This window comes from Chionomys nivalis, chromosome 24 (genome assembly GCF_950005125.1).
Source record: "Chionomys nivalis chromosome 24, mChiNiv1.1, whole genome shotgun sequence".
NCBI classification, from domain to species: domain Eukaryota; kingdom Metazoa; phylum Chordata; class Mammalia; order Rodentia; family Cricetidae; genus Chionomys; species Chionomys nivalis.
The window spans coordinates 15,485,877-15,507,968 of NC_080109.1; the positions used below are offsets into that span (position 1 = coordinate 15,485,877).

The window sequence follows — 22,092 nt, forward strand, 5'->3', positions numbered from 1 at the left end:
TAAATAAATAAATAAATCTTAAAAAAAAAAAAGAAAGCAGGCTGCACAAGACATAAGGAGCAAGTCACAAGTAGCACAAACAGACACACCTAAAAGTGTAATCTTTAAACTTGAAAACTAAAACTAATAAATGCATATGAAGCTGGTACTCTTAAACAAAAAAAATTACAGAGTAATAAAACTGTGATTTCAACATTTAAATTCTGAGGTTTTTATCTTTACAGCAGATATTTCAATGACTTAACAATTCACTGTCATATCAGTAATAATGATACTGCTATTCTGCAGCTATATGTACAATAGAGATATGTGTAAAATGCAGGTTATTATGTAACCAGTGAACAAGATTTTCAGATTAAGAGTAAGAGATATGGGGCTGGAGTGACAGGTATGTGGTTAGAGCACTTACTTCTTCTCTTTCAGGACCCACATCCAGTTCCCAGTTCCCACATCACTTATAGCTCTAGTCCAGCAGATCCAACACCCTCTTCTGGTCTCAACAACTATGCACATACAAGGAACACATTCAAACAAACACACAAGCACAAACACACACACACACACTAAGTAAATAAATAAAGGTTCTGCTGTAGTCTTATACATTCCCATACTGTGCTTCCCTATCTCCAAGCTGTTTCTGAAGAGAATGATCCTTGTCCTGTAGATATAAAGACTATCATTATTATAAAAGAGAATGTGCAAAGCTCATATCCCGTATAGCCAGCTCCTTGAGAAACCTGTTTATGCCTCAGTGGTGGCTAATACCAGGCTGTCTGCCATTGACCTCCAGGAAGCCTAGTCCCATAGGACACGTAGCTCCCGTCCGGCATAATGACATATATCATGTCACACAGATGACACTGGAGTTGGTGTGGCAATTGCCTAACTGTTCATAAAACACCTAAAAATAAGTGTAGTTAGTTAAGATGGAGCTCTAGGGCAAAAACAAAAACAATGGTGTTTAATTATGAAGGGGAAGTGGTTGACCCCTGTGACCCACACAGTGGAAGTAGAAACGAACTCCCAGTTATCCTCTGACCTCCAAACAAACACACAAATAAAAATGACAAATAGTTTAATATACACAGATATAAATAAAATACATGATAGCTAGGCTGTTAAAGGCATCTGCACCAAGCCTAATGAAGGTGAAAACCAATTCCCACAGGCTGTTCTCTTACATACACACACACACATGTGCACCCTAGAATACATGTATGAGTGGACACAAAATTAAATGAATGTAAGTAAAAAGTAATACCTGAATAGTGAGCACGTATTATCCATAGTAATACTGAAAACTCCATCTTCTCTTACACTTTTTTTATGCACAGTGCCTCCAAAAACCTTATTCATCATCTGTTGAAGAAAAGAGTGTTAATGAATCAAAAGAAATCTTTTTTATGCTAAAAGTAATTATTTATATCCTTTGCTTTCAAAATTTCTTGTCTGTACCATAAATATATAACAAGTGTTTAATAAGTGTAGATAACTATAATTACTATATAAAATCATTAAGAGACATGAATTCATAACAAAATTTGACCAGGAATTTGACCTGAGGTTAATCTCTGTTAAACACTGACAGACCTTCCATCTGGTCTACTTTAATTCACATTAAAAAAGAGGAATTTCAGCTTGTGGGCTCAACCCGGGCCTGGTCTACATAGTTCAGTTGCAGGACAGCCAGAGCTACACAGTGAGACCCTGTCTCAGGAAGAAAAAAGACAGAGATCTCCCTCAAGTCACAATTAATGTAAAACTACCTGCAAAGGTACTTTGAGATTTAAAAGGTCATAGCAGGTAAAAATTATAGCGCTAACACAGGAGGAGTTCTATAAAGACGCCTAACAAACATGAAGGAAAAATAAGTGACCCATTTTGATAAAACAAGTTAGAACAGTTGAATTAGAGAATTACATATGAGAGGCAAAACCAGATAAGGGCAATGCAGTGAAGTCTTATGTTTAAAGAGCATTTAGGCATGGGGGAGCACACCTTTAAACCAGCACTCTTGAAGCAGAGGCAGGTGATATTTGAGCTCATAACACAAGGTCCAGGAAGGCCTGGGCTGTTATCTGCAGAGAAACCATGGGAGGGGGGAGAGGTGTCTGTGTGTGTGTGTGTGTGTGTGTGTGTGTGTGTGTGTAGTAGGAGTAGCAATAATGATAATAATAATAATATAAAGGACACAAACATTATCTGTAAACCACAAAACTAGCCAGCTATAATATGTATACTCAATCTGTTTTAACTTCACCTGCAATTAAAGAATAATTTTCACCCTTTTAATAGATGGAAAAAAATAAATTCAAAAAAAATCAAGAGTTCAAGAGCCTCTTGACTACAAAGTAAAGAGTTTGAGGCCAGAATGACCTATTTAATAACTATTTTGTGTCTTTGCTGTAAAAATATCTTCTTTTCCTTCATTACAGTTAAAGCAAAAGACAGACAAAAGGGAAAATAATTTATAGCCAGGCAGTGGCGCAGCCTTTAATATCAGCACTCAGGAGGCAGAGGCAGGTGGTTATCTGTGAGTTCAAGGCCAGCTTGGTCTACAGAGTGAGCTCTAGAATAGCAAGGACTGTTACATAGATAAACCCTGTCTCAAACAAACAAACAAACAAAAACAAAACAAACAAACAAAAAAAACCCTGGCAATTTATCCATAAACTGAACATGTTAACCGATGGTCATATATATTATCTTAACTTTTTTTAAAACCTCTTTTTTTAATGTATTAGTGTTTTGTCTGCATGTGCATCCCTGTGTCCTGGGAGGTCAGAAGAGGGAGTGGACCCCCTGCAACTGCAGTTAGTGATGGTTGGAAACCAAACTCAGGTGCTCTGCTTTTAACCACTGAACCATCTCTCCAGCCTCTTGGCTATTTTTAGGGGGGGAAAAAAAAAAAAAAAAAACTTATGAACCTTTTGGTTTTTAAAAAAAAATTGTTTTAAAAGCAAATGGAGGTATGGCAATTATTCTTGTCTGTCAACTTGACTACAACTGGAATGAACTGAAAACCAAGTTGCTGGGCAAGCCCATGAGGATTTTTGAGTTAAGTGAATCATTTGACATAGGAAGACCCACATTAAATCCAGGTCAACTGAGGTTGAAGAACCCTGCACGTATGTGCACACACAGAAAATATGGGCCCCACCTTCTCCTGGCAGCCCATATAAAGGACAAGGAAGAAAGAAACTTTTGACTTTCAATGGCATCAGAGCCTACTCCTTTGGAATTCTGGTGTATACTGATGTCCAGCTACAACGTCCAGCCTCATGGACTGAACAACTACTGCACTCTCAGACCTTCCATTCGGAGACAGTCACTGTTGGATTAGCTGGACCATAGCCTATTAGCCACTCTAATGAATCCCTTTTCTCTCTTTCTAGACAAACAGACAGACAGAATATATATACTCATTCTATCACTTCTGTCCCTATAGAGAACCCTAATATGGGAAAAGAGGGTGATAGGATTTTTTTTTTAAGTGAAAATATTACAGTACAGAGGCTTTAGCAGGAGGTTTACCCATCTATGGGTGGTTTGGACTACAAAGCAAAAAGTCCTGTACCTAGCCAAAATAAGAGAGAGGAAAAGGGGATAGAGTGGGGAAAAGAAAGAGGGGAGGGAGAAAGGCAGGAAAAAAGAGGGGAATGAGAGAGGGAGCTCCACAGATGTACTAAAAATGCAACTAGCTGTAATACATTATTCAAGGATGCTTTATAGCTCTGTTTCCAGGTGATCTAATCAAGTAAGACAATGTTTAAATGCTATAATGTAATCATCTTTTCACTTACCATAAAGGGTAACTTTAAAAATTTTTTTTTTAATATTTTATTTATTATGTATACCGTATTCTGTTTGTATGTGTGTCTGCAGGCCAGAAGAGGGTGTCAGATCCCATTATAGATGGTTGTGAGCCACCATGTGGTTGCTGGGAATTGAACTCATAATCCTTGGAAGAGCAGACAGTGCTCTTAACCTCTGAGCCATCTCTCCAGCCCAACTTTTAAAATTTTATTGGCTTTATTTTTCTTTTCCCTTAGATTTTGATAAGTAAAACTGCTTTTTTGGTAAATGAGATCTTAGCATATTTTGGCTTAACACTACCTGTTATCATAATCAGTGATAGTGTACTTGTCTGACAAATGGCTGAAATGGCCACAAGGGAGAACACAAGATCAAATGAAAGTGGCTAGGAGAAACAAGAGAAAGTCAACATGGTGATTTTTCAGATAATTAGGAAACAACCTTCCAAGACCCAGCAATACCACTTTTGGGTATATACCCAAAGGATGCTCAATCATAACACAAGAACATGTGCTCAACTATGTTCATAGCAGCTTTATTTGTCATAGCCAGAACCTGAAAACAACCTAAATGCCCCTTGACCAAAGAATGGATAAGGAAAATGTAGTACATTCACACAATGGAGTACTACATAGTGGAGAAAAATAATGGCATCTCAAAATTTACAGGCAATTGGATGGATCTAGAAAGCATTATATTGAGTGAGACCCAGACCCAGAAAGAGAAATATAGTCTGTACTTACTCATAAGTGCCTGGCTTTTAGACATAAAGAAAAGAAAAATCAGCCTACAATTCAGAACCCCAGAGAACCTAGACAACAATGAGAACTCCGAGAGAGATATACATGGATCTAATCTACATGAGTAAATTGGGAGCGTGGGGATCATGGGAGACGGTAGAAGGGGAAAGGGGAGGAAGGGAGGAGAACACAGAAAAATACATAGCTTAATAAAAAATATGGACAATGGTAGGGCATAGTAGTGCACACCTTCAACCCCAGCACTTGGGGAGACAGAGGCAGAGATATCTCTATGAGGTCAGGTTAACCTGGTTTATATAACATGTTCTAGGCCAGCCAGGACTACATTGTGAGACCCTGTCTCAAACAGACAGACGGACAGACATATGGATGGTGGTTTCTTAACTAATCTAGCTACTTAAAAACAGGTTTCCTTATAAGGTCAACTCCACCGTAGTATAGCAATCAACAGACAGTAGTAAGTAATATGCCCTGACTATCTTAAAGAGATGAAGAGTAGCCGGGCGGTGGTGGCGCACGCCTTTAATCCCAGCACTCGGGAGGCAGAGGCAGGCGGATCTCTGTAAGTTCGAGGCCAGCCTGGTCTACAAGAGCTAGTTCCAGGACAGAAACCAAAAAGCTACGGAGAAACCCTGTCTCAAAAATCCCCCCCCCAAAAAAAGAGAGAGAGAGACAAAGTGTTTAAATCACAAGAATAAAACTTTTAAACTCAGTTTAAAAAGTTAACTTTTAAACTCAGTTGCAACTGTACCTGCATGCCATAGCAAATTCCAAGAACGGGCTTGCCAATGGTAAATATCGCTGGATCAAACCAGGGAGCATCCTCTGCATAGACAGAATTAGGTCCTCCAGATATGATAATAGCCCTGTGGATTCAAAGAGGAGTCAGTACAGAATGTGACTGCCAGTCTTTAATTAACATCCTCAAGATCTGTCCCATTTTGTCCCATATGCCCAGGTTTTAAAGGTTAGTCCAGTACTGTCATCTAATTTAGCTAAATTACAATTTGCAACAAAGCATTCTGTATATTAATTTAGGAGCAGTATTAGTAGTAAAAACATACATTCCTCAACTGACCAGTGACACACCTTATCTAGCCTTCAGTGTTCACTCTAAAAATTTAAGAATGTTTCAGGTATGGGATTATCATAAGAAATTCATGTTTACAGGTCAACAAACTGCATTTCATCTGTACTATAAGACTAGAATGCATTTAAATTTAAAGCTGCCGTTTCTAACCAGCAATTTCCTCTACTTCAGAAAACAAGAACTCTCAAAATATAGTAAATATGTCTAAGAAGCCTTTAAGAATTCTTTTAACCATTTTTTAATTAAAAGAAAAAACTTTTTAAGAAAACTGAAACAGACTGCTGATACGGCTCAGTAGTTTGAAACACTTGATGCTCTTCCAGAAGACATGGACTCAGTTGCCAGCACCCTCAGTGTGGTTTACAACCATCTCTAACTCCACTTTGAGGAGACCGATCTCCCTCCTCTGGCCTCTGCAAGTACAGGCATGCATGCAGTGTACTTACATACATGAAGTCAGAACACTCATTAGACATAAAATTAAAATAAGAAATAAACAGTGCATTCTCAACTCAGAGAATAGCAAAGCTTCATCTAAAATTTTAGGGGAATAGAAAAGAAGAAAAGAGCTGGGCAGTAGTGGCATATTTAATCCCAGCACTTGGGAGGCAGAGGCAGGTGGATCTCTGTGAGTTCGAGCCCAGCCTGGTCTACAAGAGCTAGTTCCAGGACAGGCTCCAAAGCTAAACAGAGAAACTCTGTCTCAAAAAACAAAACAAAAACAAAAAAAAAAAAAAAGGAAGAAAGGGGACATATACTCAGTGGCCAGCGATATACTCATCAAGCACAAGCACTTGGTACCAAGCCTGACCTGAGTTTGATCCCTCAGACTCATGGTGGAAGGGGACCCAGCTCCCACAAACTACCTTCCAAGTTCCTCAAGCGCACATTTACACACACACAAAATATAATTTTGAAAATAAAACATATTTGAAGAGAACTACAGCACATCTAGTGTTAGGTTTCAAACCACAGACAAATGGCTTGAGTGCCTACTTAACATCAAAGCAGACAATGGTGCCAGGCTCTCCCTGGACCCCTCTGTCCCTAGCTGTTACAGGATATGACTGGCATGCCTGGCCCCCTACCCCAAACTCTTCCAGCCCAAAGGCTGCATTGTTCTTCCCCCAGCTGCCCTTCCCTAGATAATCCAGCCAGTTTGGTTATCTGCCCTTCTGATCTATCCTTTACGCTCTAGACCGGTCTCTTGGCCCAAGCTGCCCCTCTTGGTTAGCGGCTCCTCCCTCCTCTCCCCTCCCCACTCTCCTCAACTGGCTCAGGGTCAAGTCTACTCTGGACTTTCCCAGAAGTCCCTGCCTCTGACTATGTCCTCCCTTTGGTCTATAATATAGTTTCTCTTCCACTATATCTAGCAGCAGTCATGCCCTTCCTTTTCTATTGTTTTCATTCACCTACTGGAAAGGTCTGAGAGACAACTGATGGACACTGCAGTCACTTCTGGGAAAAATCTATCCAGCCCCAGGCAGCCGCTGAAACAGTCTCCCATGACTTGGCTGTTTAGACTGTTAGGGGTGTGAGCCACTAGAACTAGCCCTATCTGCCTTAGCAATATTTTTGTCCTTTAACAACTAGTTTTTCAGGGTTAGAAACAAAAGAGACTTCCTACAGAAATACTTCCTCCCTTTCAGCTCCTCTACCCAACTATTTGTACATTTGTCTTTTGATTATGCTACAGGGACAATGAACAAATGACCACTAGAATCACATCTAACTCTGACCCACAAATCATATAAAATATAAACTACTCAAGCAGCACTAGCTAGCTCTATAATGAAAATCAAGCAAACTCCCCAACATCATTGAAACAAAAAAATAAGGCATCAAGGTAATCTTTGTGATCAAAAGTACAAGTTATTCCTTTCAAATTCCAAATCAAAGCTTTAAGAAATTTCTTAAAAGACTATGTTGAGTTTTTATTAAAAAAAAAGAAGCCGGGCGGTGGTGGCGCACGCCTTTAATCCCAGCACTCGGGAGGCAGAGGCAGGCGGATCTCTGTGAGTTCGAGACCAGCCTGGTCTACAGAGCTAGTTCCAGGACAGGCTCCAAAGCCACAGAGAAACCCTGTCTCGAAAAACCAAAAAAAAAAAAAAAGAAAAAAAAAGAAATCCACAATGTCCAAGTAAACTAATCATAAAATATCCAAACTCTAAACTCAATCTTCTAGACACATTAGTCAAAGGCTACCGGAATCCTTGCTCCTTTATGGCGAAGGCTGGTGTTTCCAAGGGGAAGATTTCAGACTGCACAAAGAGCTCCCGCACTCTCCGGTCGATGACTTTCCCATACTGAGCCCCAGCATCCAGAATGACAACAGCTCCTTCGTACTGGTGACAGCCATCCTTAAGGTCTCCTCCAGCGTTCTCTGGCTATAAGTAAAACAAACAGAAACTCTTATTTACAAAAATTGTATTACTTAGGACTAGTAAGTTGGTTCAGCAGGAAAAGACTTATAGCCTGATTACCTGAATTTGATCCTGAGGCCTACACAGCAGCAGAGAAGTAATTCCTAAAAATTTTCCTCTGGGCTGGGAGGTGGTGGTGGTATACACCCTTAATCCAAGCACTTGGGAGGCAGAGGCAGGAGGATCTCTGTAATTTCCAGGCCAGCCTGGTCTACAGAGTGAGTTCCAGGACAGCTAGAGCTACTATACAGAGAAACCCTGTCTCAAAAAAACAAAAAACCAAGTTGTCCTCTGACCTCTGACATGCACACTGTGGCACGCTGTGACTTCACATACACAAAATAATTCTTTTTTAATTACAGCATTTTAAAAAATGGGGGTCATTGTTAGTTCCAAAACCACACAGAAATGTTAACTTACGCTGCATTTTTAAGCTATGGATTCAGAAATTCTTTTAAGTGGAAGATGTTAATACACAACCAGAGGTGGACACATGTGAGTGCTCACTCTTGCCAGTGTGCTTTATATAGTGATGCCGACAATCGTTTATGTACAGACAGGCAGACAGTCCTGTTCTGTTAGCAGTCCTGACCTCTGCCTCTTAAGCCAGCATTCATACTGGTGCTTCCTCTAGACAATAAGCCATGATTGCCCCAACAGACACAGCATTGCTCTGAGAAACATATTAATAAGGTGGTGTAGCCTTCTGTTACAGTGCAAGGATGGCCAATTTCCCTTTAACTAAAATCTTTTGCAATAGACATATCTAACTCAGAACACTAACTTTTTTCTAAGTTTTTCACTTTTATCCCTGTCAAGCATAAATTTTTAAAACTTCTAGAAAGCAGTTTAGCAAAACAGAGACACTGTTTGGTTTTTACATCCAACTTAGCATAAGCCTGAGTCCCTCCCCTGGGAAGAAAGACCCGCAACTGCCTAGATGTGATCTGGCCTGTCACTTCTCTATTGGAGCTTTGTTTGAAGACAAATTCATACTGGACGGCCCAGTCCACAATATGGACACCATTCATAACTAGGCAGGTGGTCCTGGGGTTAAGGAAAGCTAGCCAAACAAGCCTGGCAAGAAGCCAGAAAGTAAGCCTGCAAGCAGCATTCCTCCTGGTTCTTGCCTGGCATCACTCAAGGATAGACTACAACCTGGAATGTAAACCAAACAACGCTTTTCCCTTACCAAGTTCCCTATCATCAGAATCCCTTATGACAGCAAGAAAGGAAATCAGAATAAATGTGCTATAAAATATCTACCTGGAAAACAATGCAAAAGTAGGTGGCGTAGACATGGATGCAGCAAAATTTCCCATGTCCTAAAATCAAGTTGGATGATAAATCCAGTGCGCCATTTTAGTCTGGTCTTTTATGTTGGTTTCTTCTTCTTGCATATGTGTTTCAAATTTAACTAAGGTCCTGCCTTAAAAATGCAGATGTCCTTTAGAAGTCCACTTAGGGACTGCATTTACAGTCTTTTTTTTTTTGTTGTTTTGTTTTGTTTTTTGTTTGTCGACACAGGGTTTCACTGTACTTTTAGAGCCTGTCCTGGGACTAGCTCTTGTAGACCAGGCTGGTCTCGAACTCACAAAGATCCACCTGCCTCTGCCCGGGATTAAAGGCATGCGCCACCACCGCCCAGCTGCATTTACAGTCTGACCCAATCAGCTGGGGCAGTGGCGGCACGTGCCTTTAATCCTAGCACTGAGGAGGCTGAGAGGCAGATTTCTGTGAGTCTGAAGCCAGCCTGGGCTACAAAGCAAGTTTCAGGATAGCCAACACTACAAAGAGAAACTCTATCTTGGAAACAAACAAACAACATGACCCCATCTTAATGCAGCCTGTATAAAAGTTCAAAGAGTACATTTTCATCAAAAGCCAGGGTATAAGTGGATTTTGACATCCATGATGCACTTTCATCTCTTTGACTGTGTCTGTCCGTATTTATAAAATGTCCTTTAGGCTTATCACTGGGAGACAAAGTGGTGACTAATCACCACTTACAGCAGACTCAGAAAGGAAGGCTGTAACTGGTCATGGCATCAGAAACTGGAGATGGCAGCTTGTGAACTGAATGACACGGAAGACAGAACCTGAACTGCTGGTGACCAACTTTCCTATCAAGGTTTTCAACAATAAGGTAATGCAGAAGACAAGCGCCCAGAGCGGGAAGCAAGTTCTTTCCCTTTCAACTCTGTATTATTCACAGTCCCTTCAGACAAAGCACTCAAGTTCAGTTTAGTAACCAGATTTTCAAAATTTTAACATATTGCAAAAACTATTTCAGTTAATTATTCACGGTAGCACAGGTCTTTAATTCCAGTACTCTGCAGATATACAGCAAAGCTATGCAGGTACCTTAAAGCTACAGATTATCAGTTCAAGGTCATCCTCAGCTACAGTGAATTGAAGGCAGCCTGAGGGTGAACTGGGACATATCCACAAAAATCTGTCTAGACAAACCTGTCTGGATCTGTTTGAAGGGTTATAGTCTGCCCTCGTGTTTTAGCTTATTCATGTAAGTCTAACTATAGTTGATAGCAACACAGTTGTTCCTCTTACATAATGCATCAAGAGCTTTAGGAAATGATGTTGCTAAGAAAAAAACAAGACAGCAGACATTCAGTACAGCAACTAGTACATTACACAGGCTCTGAGATCCTTATGGTTACCTCCTTTATCAGAGTACATAATGCATGGGTTTCTACTGCAATTATTTTAATAAATTACTAATTACATTTCTGTAGTTATTTTGTGTATGGGTGTACACACACACAAGCACATGCCACAGTGCATGTGATAGTCACAGGATAATTTGCAGGAGTCAGTGGATTCTGGAGATCGGAACTTGGGTCCTCACACTTGTGTGGCAAGCATTTTCCCCACTGAGCCATCTCTCCAACCCTTAATATATTTTTGTTGTTATAAGAAAACAGAGGAGTTAGAGAGATAGCTCAGTAGTCAAGAGTATCTGCTGCTCTGCCAGAAACCCCAGATGTCAGGAGTCCAAGGACTATTAGGTTCTTCACCATGCTTTTGTTGTTGTTGTTTGTTTTGTTTTTCAAGACAGGGTTTCCTTGTGTAATAGTCCTAGCTATCCTGGAACTAGCTCTTGTAGACCAGGCTGGCCTCCAATTCACAGGGATTCGCCTGCCTCTGCCTCCCAAGTGCTGGGATTAAAGGCGTGCGCAACCACTGCCTGGCCTTCACTTGTGCTTTTGTTTATAACTGTACATTCTTTTTCAGACTACACCACTGGCCCTCAATCACCACTGTTCCCTATTATGTATGCCGTCTGGCATTTGACTTCAGTCAGACGTCCTCTTGATATTTCCTTACGTTTGGCACTGAGCATGAGGTTTCTACTGGCCAATGTCTTAAGAGCAGAAACCATACTGTGCTGAGCCCTAAGTAGTCATAATGTTTACACTTGGCTCTTGTAGTTTTGCTGCCATTAAGGGAACATCAAGAAATTACTAGCATCAGAACTGACAAGATAAAGTGGAGATAGACATGAAAGGTGGCCCACACATTTCTGAACAAAGAATACAGTATTAAGTTCCTTATTTTTATGACTGTTAATTACCATCCCTGTGGCTATAGCTGTTATGTCATAGTAACATTAAAGAAAATCACTATATCATGTAATGCTATAGTACTTTGCCTTGTACACATGAAGCCCTTGGTTTGATCCATAGCATTGTTTAAAAAATACAAAAATATCAAATGCCTTTCTGAAAAAGATTTTCATTCTGCTTTTCATAATTATATGCATGAAAAATATACAATTTAGTCAAAACTGTAGAGAATGTTTATAGTTAACTCTGTGACCTTGTCTTTTTTAATAATTTATTTTTAAGAGGCTGGAGAGATGGTTCAGTGGTTAAGAGCACTGGCTGCTCTTCCAGAGGACCTGAATTCAATTCCCAGAACCCAATAGGCAGTTCACACTTGTGTATGTAACTCTAATTTCAAGGGATCCAACACCTTTATACTTACATGCAGGCAAAACATGAACACACATGAAATAAAAATAAAAAATAATTTATTTTTAAGATTAATTCATTTCCCACTTCCCTTCCAAATCCTCCCATGTATGCCCTTGCTCTCTTTCAAATTAATGGTCTTTTCTTGTTACATGTGTGTGTGTGTGTATGTCCCTAAATACATGAATACAATCTGCTTAGTCCATGTAATGTAATTTGTATGTATATATTTTCAGGGCAAATTTGTGTCCTCTTCCCTAAGGAAGACCATTTTTCCTGCTTTCAGAATTCCATGGTTGAGCTGGGCGGTGGTGGCGCACGCCTTTAATCCCAGCACTCGGGAGGCAGAGGCAGGCGGATCTCTGGGAGTTCGAGACCAGCCTGGTCTACAAGAGCTAGTTCCAGGACAGGCTCCAAAACCACAGAGAAACCTTGTCTCGAAAAAACCAAAAAAAAAAAAAAGAATTCCATGGTTGCCTGTAGTTCTTTGTCTGAAGTTGAGGCATCAGGAGTTAGCATGTCTATTGATGTTTTATTTGTCCATGCTCAGGTCTTGTTTAGTCAGTCCTATTAGTGAGACTTTGTGGGTGTGGCTTCTTAACCTGGTCTTTTAGATATATATCACACTGAATTCTTCTTTTTTTCCTTTTAATTTTTAAAAATACGTGTCAGAGTGTTGCCTGCATAGATAGACGTATGTGCACCATGTGCATGCCCGGTGCCTGAGGAGATCAGAAGAGGACAAGATTTTAGCCACTTGTGAGCTGTCAGGTGGATACTAGGAACAGAATATGGGTCCTCTAGGAGAGCAGTCAGCAAAAGTTCTTTAGAGCTAAGCCATCTTTCCAGTCCCACCACACACTGATTCTTTAGCTTTGAACATAAAATGAAATGCATACTTTAGTTTCTTTCTTTCTTACTAAGAGGCTAAATAAGGAAAGAAAGACATCAGAAATGAGAAACAGAGGGACTATAACTTCTAGAGGTAAGCCTAACAAACGCGGGAAACCCATACTCCATAGGGTAATAAGCCCGACAGATAAGCTGAGAAAGTGTCACTTAAATAACTGAAAACAGTTTTTATTTCACTTAAAAACAAAACCAACCTAGGTGCTAGGGATGAGGCTTAGTTGGTAGAGCTCTTGCCTGGAATCTAGAAACCTTGGATTTGCATATCCCCAGCATGGCAGAAACAAAACTTTCTGATACAGAGGGTGATGGAAGCAAGTGGCTCGGTCATGCAGGGTCATCCTCAGCTATATTGCAGGCTATCCAGGGCTATGTTAAACCTTGTTCACAAACAAAATACCAACCTTATTAAATGCGCAATCTATATGCTGAGACTATCTGCATGATCATCACCACACCCAGCTTCCAAGTTTTTTGTTTTTAAATCTTGGTTTAGCCAGGTGTAGTAGCACACACCTATAAATAATCCTAGCACTTGGGAGGTGTAGGCAAGACCTACAGGAGTTCAAAGCTATCCTCAACTACAAATGCAGTCTATGCTAGTGGGACTCATCCTAAAAAAACAACCAATGCTGTATTCCTATACATGCCAAGATGTGCATCTTTTAAGCACTGTAACCTCTACCTCCCAATCTGGGAAATGGGAAGTATCAAAACCTACTAAAAATTATCCTGATCAAACAGTTCAACTCTTGGTATTAATCCAAAAGAAATATGAACACCTATATCCACAAAAAGTAAACAGAAAAATCAAATGGTTATCAAATTGTGAATGGACAAGACAAATTCTGAGACACATATACATTGGGGAAAAAACCACAATAATAAATAGGAACGGGGTTTACAGAGATGACTCAGTCCCTCCACAGGACCCGGATACAATTCCCAGTACCTACATGGCAGTTCACAATCAATTGCATCTCTAGTTTCAGGGAATCACGGCCTTCCTCTGGCCTCTATGACCACCAGGCACACGTGCAGTGCAGATACTCATGCAGACAACACCCACACATTAAAAAACAAACCACTGGTATATACATCACCACATTTAACAATGCTCTGCACTGAGTGGGGGTGGCAGCAACCACTCCATGGCTGATTCTATAGGCAACACTACGATGGCAATATCGATGTACGAATACTGGGGTGGTGACACATACTGTCAAAATTCAACCTATATACTCGCCAAGATCTGTACAGGTTACTACATAACAAATCTCATCTTAATAAAAATTTCAATTAAAAAAAACTCCAAACTATCACCCACTTCACAAACCAAAAGATGATAATCATAATAACTGCCAACCTCAGTTTTCAATGACATTCGATAGGGAAACTCTATGCCAGAGTCATTAACAGAGCCAACTCAAATCTAAGAGCCAGTTTGCTTGATACAAAATCCCAATTCTGGGCTAAGGTTCTACCTCACTAACATGTGCAAGACCTGGGGTTAAGAGAAGGGGTTGTGAGACAAGCAGAGAAGCAGGAGAAACAGAGGAAGACATGGGGCTCAGTAGATGGTACTTGCCTGGAATGTGAGAAGTTCGTTATTGGTCTAGCATATGCACATACAGTAAAAAATCATCTCATCAACCACTTGCCGAGCACCTGTAGCCAGGCATTGTGACCTGTGTAAAATCGGTAGCACTGTTGTATGTCAATAACAAATTAACTCAGACATGTTTTTAATGACTGTATTTATTATAGTGGGGAAAGCATCCAGAGCTATATCCAAAGAAGTTAAAAAAAAAATCAGCAGACTTGTAGCACAACATTCAGCAAGTGAAGGCAGGAGGAATTTAAGGACAACCTGAGATACACGAGGCCCTCTCCCTTCACACCTCTCCAAAGTAAAAAGTCTACACAATTCATACACAAGATATAAGAGAAACTGAACAAAAAAAAAAAAAAAAAGAAAAGAAAAGGAGCCAGGTAGTAAGTAGCTCACGCCTGTAATCCCAGCACTTGGGAGGCAGAAACAGGCAGATCTCTATGTTCATGGCCAGCCTGATTTACAGAGCTGAGTTCCAGGACAGCCAGTGCTACAGAGTGAAATGCTATCTCACACAAAACAGGAGGGAAAGTGAAAGAAAAGGGGGAAAAAGCTAGCATAGTCACAGTTTTGAGTTCCTCCTCCATAACGGTTTAAACTATGTACATGGATTAGGGAAAAAAACCCTACTGAATTATGACTGTATAGGCGCATACCTACAAAAGCCTTCCCCCCACCCCCCGTGAAAATTTGGCCCACTCTAAAGGCACTTTCACTTGGTTCATAGAGGGCTTTTTGGAACCTAAGCCCATATTACCTTTTTTTTTTTTTTTTTTACCTGTACTAAAAAGTTCTAAAAAAAGGCTGGTGAGATGGCTCAGAGGCTAAGAGCACTGGCTGCTCTTGCAGAAGTCCTGAGTTCAATTTCCAACAACCACACGGTGGCTCACAACCATCTACAGTGGGATCCAATGCCCTCTTCTGTCATAAAGACATGCATACTGATAGCGCACTCATATACATAAAATAAATCAATTTTTTTTAAGCTATAAAGGGTAAACTGAGTGTAGTCCAGTATTCAAGAGACTGGGGCTGGAGGACTGCCATGATTTCCAAGCAAGTCTGGACTACAGTGCGAAACCCTGTCTCCAAAATCTAATACGTTAGGGCTGGAGAGATGTCTCCACCATTAAGAAAAGCGTTGGCTGTTCTTCCAGAGATCCAGGTCAGTTTCCAAAATGCACATTGTGGCTCACAAGCACCTGTAACTCCAGTTCAGAGGATACCATACCCTCCTCTAGTCTCCACTGGCACCAAACATCTAAGCTAGAGGGAATGCAAGCAAACATACACGCAGGCAAAATACTAGTTTCTTAGCTTTCAATGCTGTGTATGATAAAATACTATGACCAAAAGCAACTAGGAAAGGAAAGGGTTTACTTCAGCTTACAGTGGTAGTCCATCATTAGAGAATATGGGGAGGAACTCAGGGGGCGGAAGCTGGAACTGAAGCAGAACCACAAAGGAACACTGCTTGCTCCCCACGCTGTTTTACATAATCAAGGACCACTGGTCCAGGGCTGAGTTTAAGGTGAATTAGCTCTATTTTATTTCAAGGTCATGTTGGGGTAAGCATCTCACAACTTGTTGGTAACTCCAGTCCCAAGCAATCCAACGCCCTCTTCTGGGGGGGGGGGAGACGCCTCCCACCCACACAAAAGAATTGCCCCACAGACTTGCCTACAGGTAATCTGACCAGCATTTTCTCAGCTGAGTTCCATCTTCCCAGATAACAAAAAGTCAACCAGAATACCCATTTACATAAAATAACAGAATTTCTAAAAGTTTAAAAAATGCACTGGAGCTGGGCGGTGGTGGCGCAGGCCTTTAATCCCAGCACTCGGGAGGCAGAGGCAGGCGGATCTCTGATCTCTGTGAGTTCGAGGCCAGCCTGGTCTACAAGAGCTAGTTCCAGGACAGGCACCAAAGCTACAGAGAAACCCTGTCTCAAAAAACCAAAAAAAAAAAAAAAAAAAAAAAAAAAAAAAAAAAAAAATGGACTGGAGAGATAGCTCAGCGATCTCATTGGCTGCTCTTTAAGAGAACGCAGGTTCAATTCTCGGCATCCCCATGGCAGCTCACAACTTAATTCCAGCCCAAGAGGATCCAGTGTCCTTTTCTGGTCGTCCATGGACACGCAGGCTCATAAATGCAGGCTGAACTCTCAAACATCTTTTTGAACAAAATTTAAAAGTTTGTGCATGTAGGAGGCTGGTCTTCGACTGATGCTCTTGTTCCTACCATGAAGGGACTGGGATACCATCTGTGACGGTTAATTCCAATTGCCCATCTTAAAAATTAGTTTGTTTTTTTAAATTTTTAAATTCTGTATAAGGGTGTATGTATTGCCTGCATGTAATATGTATGGCCAGTGTGCATGCAGTGTCCTCAGGGAACAGGAGAGAGCATTCATCAGCTGGGACTGTAGTTAGACAAGTTGTCAGCTGCTCACCCCTCAACATGACCTTGAAATACATCACAATTATCATAAAGTTGAAAAAAATATGTTCATACTGTTTAGATAGGTTGAAAACTGACATTTTAACTTTCTGGTGTGGCTTAATTTCATGAAAACACTCTTCTCGATCGTACCATGTATTTCTCAAAGCTTGTGAAGTAGCCGTGTGTTCTTCTAATACCTCTGCGGATTCATGCACCATAAAGACGCACTCTTTCCTTGAGTTTTAAGGTTCAAGATTGAATATACATAAGTATATGATGAGATTAACTCTTCAGAGCACGACAGGTGCTACCTCACAACGTTTCTTCATTTGCTCAAGACAGGTCGTGAATGGTTATTAGGTAGTAAACAACCATTCACAAAGTTGTGACACTCAAGCTCCATCTTTGGAACAGTACTGAAATTATGCTTGATCCCCACTCCAAAGTTTGGAATTTCATACACCCTAAGGGAAATGCAACCAGTGTCCTAAAGCTAGGCCACAACAACGCAGAGGGTGATGTACACCAAGCTAATGTAAATGGTATTTCAATAGTGCAGTTCACGGCTGGCAAAACTGGCTTTGTGAACGTCATAAATAACTCCAGGCCACAGACGACTTTAAGTAGGAAGGGAAAGGGGGCCAATAACGAGATTGGGCGAGAAAGGGTCTAATAAGGCTGGGAGTTGGAGGCAACAAGAAATGCATCAACGTTCCAACGCTCCCGCGTTTTGGCTCACGCAGTCAACTTTTCCAGCACCAGGGAGACCTCGGCTGGCAGGAAGAGACCCCAGAAGCGGTAAAATGGGCCCCCTAAAACTAGCACGTGAATCACGAGGCAGGGTGCGCAGGAACGGCCACACGGTCTCTCCCTCCGGGATGGCGGGAGAACCGGACGGCGGCAGAGCACACCTGGGACCAGGAACAGAAGCTGCGGTCGGCGGGGCTCGCTAGGACCCCACGGCAGCGGGAAACACAGAGGCCCTCACCCTAGCGGGTTAGAAGACCACAGGCCAACCCGGCACGACAGCCGCACGCGAGGCCCCGAACCTGCCCTGCGGCTGAAGGGCCTCGGCGCCCTCAAGAACCGGAGCCCAAGGCCAGGTCGCCACTGAGCTGGAACTCGACGCCCACGGCCGCGGGGGCCGTTTCCGCCGCTGGGATCTCTACACTGGCAAAGTCAACGAGGCGCCTCCGATATCGGGAAGCCGCGCAGGCCGGGCTGCGACACGGCGAGTGCTGCTGCCCTGGGCCGAGAAACGCGGACGGTCCCCCAGGTCTCGCTCACGCTGCCGGAGGGCGGCAGGGACCCCAAGCACTAACTGACCTTGGAATCTCCGTTGCACAGGGCCATCGGGGCAGTTGTGGAGGGAGGGCACCGGAAAAATCCGCGCCGCGGACGGAGACCGCTGGAGAGGCCTGGGCGCGAGCAGCACAGCCACGGGACCAGCTAACCGCGGTAAGCGTGCAGCACAGCAGAAGCCCGGAACGCGACACGGTTCCGTAGCTCAGTCAGTAGCGAGCTCTGCTCCCGCCTCCAGCTTCCGTCGGGCCGCCGCCAACCGGCCCGCCCTCGGAGGCGGGGTCACACAAGCCCCGCCCTCGCCGTCGCCTAGGGAACGGAGCCGCCAGCCTACCAGAATGGAAAGGAGTCACCGCGCGGAGTCGGCCTGGGTCGCCCTACTGCTAGGAGGAGTCCACGGCGTTGAGTGGCTGGGCTTTGTCACCAAGGCCGCCACAAGAAAAACCCCAGTCGGGAGGCTCCTTGCGCTGGAGGGGCAGCTGAAGTCGGTGGCACAGGGTAACAGGCCTCCGAGGATCTCTTAGGTAGCCGGGACCCAATTGCAGGACATAGGAGAGGCAGAGGGTTAGGTTCATCAGAAGGTCTGCAGCGCCTGCAGAATTTTCAGAAAGAAAGGAGTTTGAGAGCAGCATTGATTGGCAGCAGCTGGCCCTGGAGCTCAGCATAGCAAAGGGTGCTTTCATTAGGATTGTTTTCAGGGAAGGAACTGTAGTTCCCCCAGCTAGCCCCTTGGCACCCATCAGGGCTAGTATTACTTTGAAGTGGTTATCTGAAAGCTTCAATCAGGGTTGAGGGAAAACACTAACAGAACCTGTAGCAAATTGTCCAGGCTCACTCCTGAATATTAACACCAGGAAAGCTGAGTGAGAAGAGAATCGCCACGAGTTTGTGCCCTCCCCGCACCCCCACCTTGTCTCAAAAAAAAAAACAAAAAAAACAAAAACTTGGAATGATCACTTCTAGTAAATGTAAATCCTTTCAACAACTATCCTCCCGCCCCCCCCCCCCCCCCCCCCGCCGAGACAGGGTTTCTCTAGCTTTGGAGCCTGCCCTGGAACTAGCTCTTGTATACCAGGCTGGTCTCGAACTTAACAAAGATCCGCTCTCTCTGCCTCCCGAGTGCTGGGATTAAAGGCGTGAGCCACCACCGCCCTGCTCACTATCCATTTATTATAGAATAACACTGCCCATGATCTGCTGTCAGGCTCTAGCTCGGGTACTGGGAGGTGACACAGAACAGACTGGGACCACCAGAACTTACTATAACAGTGTCCTGAGAATAGTGAAGGCGTGTTCTTGTCACATCTTTGTTTTGTTTTGTTTTTCGAGACAGGGTTTCTCTGTGTAACAGCCCTGGCTGTCCTGGAACTAGCTCTTGTAGACCAGGCTGGCCTTGAACTCACAGAGATTCGCCTGGCTCTGCCTCCCGAGTGCTGGGATTAGAGGCATACACCACCACTGCCAGACATTTTGTCACATATTTTACAAACCAGAAAACTAAGACACAGTAAAATAATTTGCCACTCAAGTAGCCCTGTTTCACTTACCTTTTTGTTTAGTTTTGTTTTTGTTTTTGTTTGGAAAAATGAACAGTTGAATTTTCCAATGCCATGATACTGGATTTTCTTGGTTGGTCTGTATGAACAATCCAGAGTGCAGTTAACGATAGAAGAGTTTCAACTTGTATAAATATCCACCCACCACCACCACAATCCCCAGGCAGTGCAGCGAACAATGTGATAGCTGGAGTTAAGGACTGGCTTCATACCATCTCAGCCTCAAGTCTCTGGAAGCTGCAAGACACATTTCAATAATGGATTCATGTCGCCAGGGAGAGGCTCAGTTTGTTGTTGTGTTTTTATTTTTCTTTTTGTTTTGTTTTTTATTATTTTTTTGAGACAGGGTTTCTCTGTGTAACTTTGGAGCCTGTCCTGGAACTCATTCTGTAGACCAAGCTGGCCTATCCCTGGCAGTCCTGGAACTCACTGACTCAATTTTTAACAATAAACTGTAAATTTCTCATAGAGCTTACCTTGTTGAAGAAATTATTTTCTATTTACTAGCTTGCCTGGTTGTTGTTTTTCAAGAATGGATTTTGGCCACTACTTTTGATCCCAGCATTCAGGAGGCTGAGTTAGATACATCCAAGTTCTAGGCCACCCTGGTCTACAGAGTGAGTTCCAAGACAGCCAGGGCTTTACAGGGAAACCCTGTCTTGGGGAGAGAAAGAAAGAAAAGAGTGGATGATGTTTGGCTGGGGAGATGACCCACCAGGTAAGAACTACCCAAACCTAAGATCCCAAGTTCAAGTCCTAGCATCCACATAAAATCCAGGTGTGGCCACATTCACCTAGAAACCCAGAAATTCAGAGGACAGAGATAAGAGAATCACATGGGCTTGCTGGCCACCAGCCTAGCCCCAGGCTCAGTGAGAGAGCCTGTCTCAAGAGGATAAGGTGGATATTGATAAATAACACCCAACATCCTCCCAGGCCTTTGTGCCCATAAAGACTTGTGCACATATACCACCACCACCACCACCACACACACACACACACACACACACACACACACAAACAAACAATGAAACAAGAACTTTAGCCGGGCGTGGTGGCACACGCCTTTAATCCCAGCACTCGGGAGGCAGAGGCAGGCGGATCTCTGTGAGTTCGAGACCAGCCTGGTCTACAAGAGCTAGAGCTAGTTCCAGGACAGGCTCCAAAGCCACAGAGAAACCCTGTCTCGAAAAACCAAAAAAAAAAAAAAAAAAAAAAAAAAAAAAAAAAAAGAAAGAGAGACAGAGAGAAAGAGGGAGGGAGGGAAGGGAGGGAGGGAGGAGGAGGAGGAGGAAGGAAGGAAGGAAGGAAGGAAGGAAGGAAGGAAGGAAGGAAGGAAGATCAGCAGTGATATATGAATGAAAAGGCTATATATACTGGGCTACTTCAGAAATTATTTTTACATATGTTTGTTTGTTTTTTCCAGAAAAGGTTTCTCTGTGTTACAGCCCTAACCGCCTGGAACTAGCTCTGTAGACCAGGCTGACCCTGAACTCACAGAGATCTGCCTGCCTCTGCCTCCGGAGTGCTGGGATTAAAAGTTTGTGCCACCACTACCTGGCTATACATACATTTTTAAAGCCAAGCATACTGGCACATGCCTGCAATCCTGGTATTTAGAAAAAAGAGGCGGGGGACCACTCAAGTTTCCAAATATCCTGGTCCACATAGTAATTTTCAGGCCAGCCAGGGCTAAATGGTGAGGCTGCATCTCAATGTCTCCTTCGCAAAGAGACTTCTGTTAAGATGGTAGACTCCACGCTGCTTCTGTATTAGTTGGTGAAAGAGAGAATCAGAAAAAAATATATTTTATACCAGAAAGGAAAAGCTTTAGAAATCCACAAAAGAAGTGAAAAAATACAGGGAAGAGTAGAAATAACATCACACAAATAGAGAAGTAAGCTAAACGCAGTCAAACAGCTCCCTGGCCAAAGACAGAAGGCTGGGGAGCTGCTGCCCAGAGCAGTCAAGAGGACGGCCAGATGAAAGGCCTGCAGCTCTCCCTCAGGAGAAGCCCACAGGGCCCTCATAAAATCTCAAAATCAGTTGTGGATTTGGTGAGACAGTTATCTCTCCTATAGACAGGGCAGCAGCAGAGAGAAATGGCATCTTCTCATATTATTTCACTTAAGATATGGTGCTTTTTGTTTGTTTGTTGTTTTTGTTTTCTATTTTCTAGACAGGGTTTC

The 22,092-nt window shown here is 42.7% G+C and overlaps 1 protein-coding gene across 2 annotated transcripts in view; it reads right to left on the reverse strand.

The window, feature by feature from the left end:
• Positions 1 to 22,092, reverse strand: part of Gmps (guanine monophosphate synthase) — a 50,045-nt gene that overhangs the window by 23,570 nt on the left and 4,383 nt on the right. The window contains exons 1-4 of one of the 2 annotated variants that reach the window (XM_057756926.1): positions 18,372 to 18,605; positions 7,873 to 8,054; positions 5,329 to 5,443; positions 1,262 to 1,359 (exon numbers count right to left, since the gene is read on the reverse strand). In XM_057756926.1, coding sequence (XP_057612909.1) covers positions 1,262 to 1,359; positions 5,329 to 5,443; positions 7,873 to 8,054; positions 18,372 to 18,398 — 422 coding nt within the window. In that variant the 5' untranslated portion in view covers positions 18,399 to 18,605. Of the gene's footprint in view, positions 1 to 1,261; positions 1,360 to 5,328; positions 5,444 to 7,872; positions 8,055 to 18,371; positions 18,606 to 22,092 lie in introns of those variants that run through there. The other variant, XM_057756925.1, reaches the window with a different exon arrangement.